General features: G+C 41.7%; 1 protein-coding gene across 1 annotated transcript; it reads left to right on the top strand.

The window, feature by feature from the left end:
• Positions 1–2,138: 2,138 nt before the first annotated feature.
• On the top strand, positions 2,139–3,071 carry LOC127031235 (olfactory receptor 13A1-like). The gene has a single exon (XM_050917995.1). The coding sequence runs from the start codon at positions 2,139–2,141 to the stop codon at positions 3,069–3,071; it is 933 nt and encodes a 310-aa protein (XP_050773952.1).
• Positions 3,072–9,225: the final 6,154 nt, after the last annotated feature.

Here is a 9,225-nt window from a genome sequence, read left to right as displayed (position 1 = left end):
TAAGAACCTGATCCACTGATTTTGATACAATGAATTTGATTTACACTAGCTTTGGAAATGTTTAATTGACTGTGATGAAGCTCTGCTGATTCGTGGCAGCTTGAGATGTGTCTCACTGACTTCACAGGATGAATAGAGAAGATAAATAGTACTGGTGAAGACAATGGAGGCATTCCACCAGGGAGAGTCAGCTCAGATGATTCAGTGTGGATGAAGGATCACTGATAGTAGAAGTCTGAGGGTGAAATCCAGGCCCCATTCAAGCCAAGGTCAAAGTTCCTATTGACACCCATCAATGGGCCAGGATTTCATTCTGAGATTTTCTCCACACACTGATTAATATGGAATCTAGCTCTATTGGAAGCACTATTTTCAGAAGGGACTACATTGCTGGAAATTATGTTTTCTCCTGGAAAATTCAGAAGAATATACATTTGGACCTCAAGAGGATTTTTCTCAACTTAATGTGGAAGATTTTTTTTTATATTGATTCAGGTGACTCCCATTTACCTTCTCCTATGGGGCCTTGTTTGAGAGTTAGCTCTTGTCCACACTCACAAGGGATACAAGATCTTCCTACAGAAGGTTACTAGCTATAATAAACAGTAGTCTTCAAGAAGTCATAACTCACTTGGAGACTGCATTTAAATTACAATATGGTTGACTGTATTTGAGAATTGAAAGAGAGGTGAGAATATTCATTTTGCTTGCTTCCTGTTTCACAATGAATGCTTCTAAATTAATTTTTCTGACTTTTTGTGGCTGGTATGTCAAAGTTCCTGAGTGTGTGTGGCACCAACACCAAGTGAAATTTAATGAGAGTTGACTGATAATTCCTTTATACACTTTTGAAAGAAAGCTAAATTTAATTTCTGTAGTGTATTTAAAGTTTTGTAATTTGGCTAAATGTGCTTTGCAGTGATACACATTTCCACAACATTGTTTATGAATCTTGGGCCATATTCTGATCTCATTTTGATCAATGTGAATCTGATGAAAATTCACATAAATCTGTGAAGTGCCTTGGAGTTTTATTGTAGCTAAGTCTAAAGTCAATGGAGATCTAATTGTATCATTGTAAGAGATTCACAACCTATTGCTTGCTATCAAATTTAAAATGTGATGCAAAGAGTGGCATTTTTTTTAAAAGTCTCTCTTATGAAATACGAAAAATCTTTTCAACATAACCTCATGATTAGTTTGATTTGTTGAAATCATTTTCATCATTTTTATAAGTCAATAACTCCATTGACTTCAGTGTAGATACTACTGATTTCCTGCAGCAGGAGTGAGAGGAAAATCATGAGAAGCAATAGCTTAGTAATAAGATTAGGGAAGTCTGAAGACAGTAAAGGAAGACTTAACTGTAATGCAGTAAGGAGTACTTGTCATATCATGTGAATGCTATTCCTAGGAATGACACAACATGTATATATTGCCATGTAGCTGATCTTTAAAATGATTTTTTTGAGGGCACGATTCCCCTCTCATTTACACAAGTTCTATACCAGTGCGACTCCTGTGAATGGAGATTCAGCCCCACTGACTGCAATGCAATTATGGCAACTAGGGCCAGTTCAAGGGAATGCAAGTTCTCCTAGTCTGCATCTTGATTCTACCTAAATATATCTACATATTACCTCCTATATATTATTATGTTATTTTTTTCTGGTATATATGGTCTGTATGCTATATACACTGAAGGTCTCCTATATTGCAACCGATCTATTTTGTGAAATTAATTTAAAAACTGGAATCTTGGTTATTCATAAGATTACTGGTGGTTGATTAATTTTGAGATTATATTGTGAAATCCCCTCTCCAGAAGTTTATTGAAACAGTCCAAATGACTCCATGCACATCTTTTTGAAAAAATCAAGAATGTTATTTTTCCGGTTCTCAACTCAAATGCCAGGAGAATGGAGATTCAGTAGCTCAGATTATTGTGCTAACATATTTTAACATAGTTCAGTATGTTAATATGTTATATGAAATGTGAAGAGAATCAAAAGTTCTCTCCCTCTCTCCGTTTCACTGTTGGTCTGTCTAGATGCTTCAATTGCCAAAATACTGTAGTTTCTGAAGAAACATCAGATAGAAACTTTAATCTTTGTTCCCACAGAAGGAGCTCTCAAACAATGGAACTCAGTAATCACACCAGGGTGACCGAGTTTATCATGCAGGGGCTCTTTGACCGTCCTCACCATCAGGGGCTGTTCTTTGGGCTATTCCTGTGCCTTTATACAGCTGTCATCATGGGCAATTCCCTGATCATTATGGCTATTCTCCTACACCCACCTCTCCACACCCCCATGTACTTCTTCATTGCCAATTTGGCCACCCTCGACATTATGTGCAGTTCTTCAGTTCTGCCCAAGATGATGAAAAACATGACGCAGGAGAAGAAAACCATCTCTTTTGATGGCTGCATGGCCCAGGTCTTTGCGTTCACTTTGTCAGGGGGGACAGAGCTTATGCTCCTCACTATCATGTCATATGACAGGTATGTAGCCATCTGCCACCCCTTGCGCTATGTCAACCTCATGACCAAGAAAATTTGTATCAGTTTAGCCATCGGGGTTTGGGCTGTGGGTGTTATCAATTCAGTGGTGAACACACTGCTCATGTTGCGCTTGGATTTTTGCGGGCCCAACCTCATCCAGCTTTTCTTCTGTGAGATCCCACCAGTGTTGGCACTCTCCTGCAGCTCCATCTACCTCAACCAAGTTATGATGTTCTTGGCAGACATCTTCCTGGCCATGGGAAACTTCCTGCTGACCACCGTGTCCTATAGCTTCATCATCATCACTATCCTGAAAATCCAGAGCTCCAAAGGGAAGCAGAGAGCCTTCTCCACCTGTTCTTCCCACTTGCTTGTGGTTACCTTGTTCTATTCCTCCATTTTCTACACCTATATCCGGCCAACCTCCAGTTATTCACTGGATAAGGACAAGTTGGTGTCCATAATGTACACTCTAGTGACTCCCATCCTGAACCCTCCGATCTACAGTCTGTGCAATAGGGACATCAAAATGGCCTTCAGGAAAATTTTTCCTTTTGCCATGAAATAGTAATTTTTACAACAGTGAATGTGATTCTCACATGTCTTGTCCCTTCTAGGACAGGTCCACAGACTGCATCTGAATAAGTGGCTTTTAGCCCATGAAAGCTTATGTCCAAATAAATTTATTAGTCTCTTAAGGCCTGGTCTACACTATGCGTTTATACCGATTTTAGCAGCGTTAAACCGATTTAACGCTGCACCCATCCACACAACGAGATCCTTTATATCGATATAAAGGGCTCTTTAAACTGGTTTCTATACTCCTTCCCGATGAGAGAAGTAGCGCTGAAATCGATATTACCATATCGGATTAGGGTTAGGGTGGCCGCAAATCGATGGTATTGGCCTCTGGGCTGTATCCCGCAGTGCACCACTGTGACCGCTCTGGAAAGCAATCTGAACTCGGATGCACTGGCCAGGTAGACAGGAGAAGCCCTGCAAACTTTTGAATTCCATTTCCTGTTTGCCCAGCGTGGAGTTCTGTTCAGCACGGGTGGCGATGCAGTCCCAAATCCAAAAAGAGCTCCAGCATGGACAGTACAGGAGATACTGGATCTGATCGCTGTATGGGGAGATAAATCTGTTTTATCAAAGCTCTGTTACAGAAGATGAAATGCCAAAGCATTTGAAAAAAAGTCTCCAGGCTATGATACAGAGTGCACAGCAGAGTGCTGTGTGACAAGCATAATGGAAAGCCAAAGAATCAAATGGACACTCATGGAGAAAGGGAGGGGGGACTGAGGATTCCAGCTATCCCACAGTCCCTGCAGTTGCCAAAAAGCATTTGCATTCTTGGCTGAGCTCCCAATGCATGTAGGGTCAAACACATTGTCCGGGGTGGTTCAGGGTATATCTTGTCAATGTACTTCCCCTCCTCCCCCATGAAAGAAAAGGGGGAAAAATAGTTTCTTGACTTTTTTCAATGTCACCGTACATCTACTGAACGCTGCTGGTAGACACGGTGCTGGGGCAATGAACAGCTGCATCCTGTCCCCTCCCTTCCCAGGTGGCAGACGGTACAGTGCAGTAGGACTGGTAGCCATCTTCGTCATCAGCCCGTGAGTGCTCCTGGCTGGCCTCAGGTGAGGTCGGCCAGGGGCCCCTGGGTAAAAATAGGAATGACTCCAGTTTATTCCCAGCAGATGGTACAGAACGGCTGGTAAACGTCCTCATCATAGCAACTGGGGGCTGAACTTCATCAGCCACCCCCCTCCGCTTTCATTTCTAAAGAAAAGATTCTGTACTGCCTGGACTATCATAGCAGTGGGATGCTGCGCTCCTCTCCCCTCCACCATTTAATGTCCTGCCTGGACTATCATAGCAGCTGGAGGCTTCTTCCCCCTCATTTTATCTCACTAAAAAGTCAGTGTTTCTTATTTTTGCATTCTTTATTACTACGTCACACAAATGGGGGGACCCTGCAACGGTAGCCCAGAAGGGTTGGGGGAGGAGGGAAGCAATGGGTGGGGTTGTTGCAGGGACACCCGCTAGAATGGCATGCAGCTCATCATTTCTGTGGAATCTGACACGAAGCGGCTGTGCTCTCTGGTTCTCTGATACACTGCTTCTCTATTACACTTGCCCCATATTCTAGGCAGGACTTACTCTATTTTTAGATACAACATAAAGGAGGGAATGACCCAGGGGATCATTCCCATTTTTGTCTTTGTGCCCCCGGCCAACCTCAGCGAAGGTCAGCCAGGAGCACCCATGACAGCAGCAGACGGTACAGAACGACTGATAACTGTAATCTCATCACCAATTTACAATGGCACAGCAGATGACTGGTAACCATCTCTGCTACCTTGCAAAGGCAAATGAATGCTGCTGTGTAGCGCTGCAGTACCGCCTCTGTCAGCGGCATCCAGTACACATACGGTGACAGTGACAAAAGGCAAAACGGGCTCCACGGTTGCCATGCCATGGTGTCTGCCAGTGCAATCCAGGGAAAAAGGGCGCGAAATGATTGTCTGCCGTTGCTTTCACAGAGGAAGGAATGAGTGACGACATTTACCCAGAATCACCCATGACACTGTTTTTGCACCACCATGCATTGGGATCACAACCCAGAATTCCAATGGGTGGGGGCGACTGCGGGAACTATGGGATAGCTATGGGATAGCTACCCACAGTGCAACACTCCAGAAATCAATGCTAGCCCCAGTACATGGACGCACACCGCCAAATTATTGTGCTTTGTGTAGCCGCGTGCACTCTACTTTATACAATCTGTTTTACAAAACCAGTTTATGTAAAATCGGAATAATCCTGTAGTGTAGACATACCCTAAGGCGCCACAAGGACTCCTCGTTGTTTTTGCTGATAAAGATTAACATGACTACCCCTCTGAAACCTGTTGCATAACTATGGACTTCAATAGACATACATTTGTACTATGGTCTACTCACTTCAATGGAATGAGAATGATTTACCTCTGCTGGGAAGCAGTTGCATTGACTGCAGTGGGGCAATGCCTGATATACTCTAGATGGCCTTTGGGCCACATTAACATCAGTGGAGCTGTGCTGAATCACACTAGCTGGACCAGGCTCATTGGTATGAGAATTTTCAAGTATTTAGGAATCAAATGTGATTTACATATAACATAAAACTCAGTGGTTTCATTGGGTGTTAGTTGCCCAGATGCTTCTGAAAATTTTATTAGGTGTTTAAATAGCTATAAAAGTCTGCCCATTGTGTATAAAAATATTTTGCATGCAGTCTCATTGAATCAGAATACTATAGTTCATCCTAAATTTGTAATTATGATAAAAATACCATTTTTCTCTGTTTTCTAATTTATTTTGAGACATTAAAACCACAAATATTTCAAAAACATATCTGTTAAGATCTGGAGCTGTCATTGTCATGAGTCATTCGATTAGGTCAGAGATTATAATAGAACTATTTTTATTAAGGTACATTTTTACATAACTGTAAAAATACACTTTCAGCATGAGAAATGTTGGTTTTTCAAAAGGCCTCTTTTGTTGATAAGGGAATGTCTCAATCCCAACTACATATAAATGAAACCGTTGTTCTCTGTTAGCAGAATTGAGTGTATAGTTCGCTGAAAACATCCACTCAATGTGCAGCGGCAGTCAAAAAAGTGAATAGAATGTTGGGAATCATCAAGAAAGGGACAGATAATAAGACAGAAAATATCATATTGCTTCTATATAAATCCATGGTATTCCCACACCTTAAATACTGCATGCAGATGTGGTCTCCTCATCTCAAAAAAGATATATTGGAATTGGAAAAGGTTCAGAAAAGGGCAAAAAATGATTAGGAGTATAGAACAGCGTCCGTATGAGGAGAAATTAATAAAACTGGGATTTTTCAGCTTGGAAAAGAGACTACTAAGAGGGGATATGATAGAGGTCTATAAAAATATGAGTGGTATAGAGAAAATAAATAAGGAAGTGTTATCTACTCCTTGTCATAATACAAGAACAAGGGACCACCAAATGAAATTCATAGGCAGTAGGTTTAAAACAAACACAAGAAAGTATTTTTTCTCGCAACATATTGTCAACCTCTGGAACTCCTTGCCAGAGAGTGTTCTGAAGGCCAATAATACAAAGGGGTTCAAAAGGGAGCTAGATAGATTCATAGAAGATAGGTCCATCAATGCCTATTAGCCAGGATGGGCGGAATGTTGTCCCAAGCCTATGTTTGCCAGAAGCTGGGATTGGGTGACAGAGCATGGATCACTTGATGATAACCTGTCTGTTCATTCCCTTTGGGGCACCTGCCATTGGCCACTGTCAGAGGACAGGATATTGGACTTGATGGACCTATGGTCTGACCCAGTTTGGCTGTTCTTACGTTCTTATGTTCACAATAAATCATTCACTGAAGTCAGGGGTTTCACGTCCAGTTATTGCTGCTGATGTATCTTAGAACCTCCGTCATTTAATATTTTTTTGACCTTTTATTAAAGTGCTAGAAGAAGAAACATCAAAAAAAATCTGGTATTTTTAATAAATTAAGTATTAAGTAAGGATATCATGTCAACAATCACTGTGATTCCCTTTCCATCTAGCCATTGAGTGTTTTATATGGAAATCTTCCTTTTATGGGGGAGGGGTGGTTACTGTCAAAGAAACATTGTTTTTGAGCAAGTTGATGTCAGTGGGAATACCCTGAATAGATAACACTGAACTGTAGATAAGGTGTAGACAAAACCTATTGGTCCTTACATGATCCCTAGGATGTGTCATTGAAGTAGATTCAAGAAGTATATACATTAATAGCTGGCAAAGATGTATATACATTTTGTAGTGTGTGGCATGATCGGATCTGCAATATCTTCCTGTACCTAAACCCCTGCATCTGGTCCTGGCTACCATGGGCACAGAGCTATTACATGCATGATAAAGTAACGTGAGTGACGAGCTGGAGTGGAACTGAGTTTCTGGATCCCAGATAACTGGATGAATTGTTCTCACAGAACTGGATGAATTGTTCTGAGTTAAGTGAGTGGAAAAGGCATTGGAGGAAAACAACACAAAGCAAGGAAGGAAAATGGGAGTTGTGGGAGGAAGTGACAGCAGGAACCCACAGCTTGTATTCCCAGTATTATTTGGGATGTAGGTGAACCAGTGGAAGGTGTGTGGGTGATGTCAGTTGATTCCCTCTGTCTGGCCAGTTTTGTCAGAACACCTTTCAGAATCGAGACATAGAAGGTGTAACAATGTCATAGATCTAGGATCTCAGCTTTTGATGTAGTGGGCAACCAGAATGGTAAAACTCTCTCCCTCAAGTCCACTCATCACTCTCTGATCCCATGCAGTCACCGTCCAGATAGTTGATATTCCAGAAGGTTTGGCATTCAATATTCACCCACCATTTAGATGATTTCAGCTGTGAACATTTCCACCCTGTCATAACGTATTCTCAGATTTGGACCTTAGCGTCCAAAATATGGGTGTTAGCATGAAAACCTCCAAGCTTAGTTACCAGCTTGGACCTGGTAAAGCTGCCACCACCCAAAAAATTAGAGTGTTTTGGGGCACTCTGGTCCCCCCAGCAACCTTCCCTGGGGACCCCAAGACCCAAATTCCTTGAGTCTTACAACAAAGGGGAATAAACCATTTCCCCCCACTTCTCCCTTCCAGGTGTTCCCTCCCTGGGTTCCTGGAGAGACACACAGAAGCAAGCTCAGTGAATCTAAACAGAGGGATTCCATCCTCCCTATTTCCAGTCCTGGAAATAGAAGTACCGAGAGAGAGTCAAGCTCCCTCCCCACCCCCCTCCTTCACCCAGAGGGAATGCAAAGTCAGGCTAGTAAATCTAACACACACACATTTCCCCCTGACTTCTTCCTCCCACCAATTCCCTGGTGAGCTACAGACTTAATTCCCTGGAGTTCCCCACTAAGAAAAACTCCAACAGGTCTTAAAAAGAAACCTTTATTTAAAAAGGAAGAAAAAGTACATAAAAATGGTCTCTCTGTATTAAGGTGACAAATACAGGGTCAATTGCTTAAAAGAAATATGAATAAACAGCCTTATTCAAAAAGAACACAATTCAAAACACTCCAGCAACTACACACATGTAAATACAAAAAAAAAGCATATAAACCACTATCCTTTCTGTACTTGCAACTGGGAAACAGAAGATTAGAAAGCAGGAGACAGAAAAATCCTTCCCATAGCCGAGAGGGACAGACACAAGACAAGAACAAAGGACTCACACACAAACTTCCCTCCACCCAGATTTGAAAAAGTCTTGTTTCCTGATTGGTTCTCTGGTCAGGTGTTTCAGGTTACTCCTTTCCAGGTAAAAGAACATTAACCCTTAGCTATCTGTTTATGACACACCCATTTCTTGACTCTCTGGGATTCTTTGCAAGACAATCCTTGAAAATCTTGCCATACATGCCTCTGACCAACAAGACTTGTCTATGGAGCTATGCCAATTTACACCAACATGGATCTAATGTTCTATTTGATGTCAATTTACCCTGGATCCTGCCTAATGGGCAATTTAAAAATCCTAACTGGATGATTTCTTCTAAAAGATCTTCTGCATTTCAAACAAAAGTTAATTCAGGGAAGGCCTCTTGCCTTTGTTATTCAGAAGGTGAGATGAGATTATCATAATGGTTCTTTCTAGCATTATAATGTGTGAACCTATGAATCTGTCACTCTGCT

Source organism: Gopherus flavomarginatus, chromosome 11, assembly GCF_025201925.1.
Source record: "Gopherus flavomarginatus isolate rGopFla2 chromosome 11, rGopFla2.mat.asm, whole genome shotgun sequence".
NCBI lineage: Eukaryota > Metazoa > Chordata > Testudines > Testudinidae > Gopherus > Gopherus flavomarginatus.
The sequence above is the reverse complement of the archived record's forward strand: the minus strand, read 5'-3'. Positions and strand labels throughout refer to the sequence as shown.

Coding starts and splice junctions, on each gene's coding strand:
- LOC127031235 (XM_050917995.1), top strand. CDS start 2,139: ATGGAACTCAGTAATCACACCAGGGTGACCGAGTTTATCATGCAGGGG.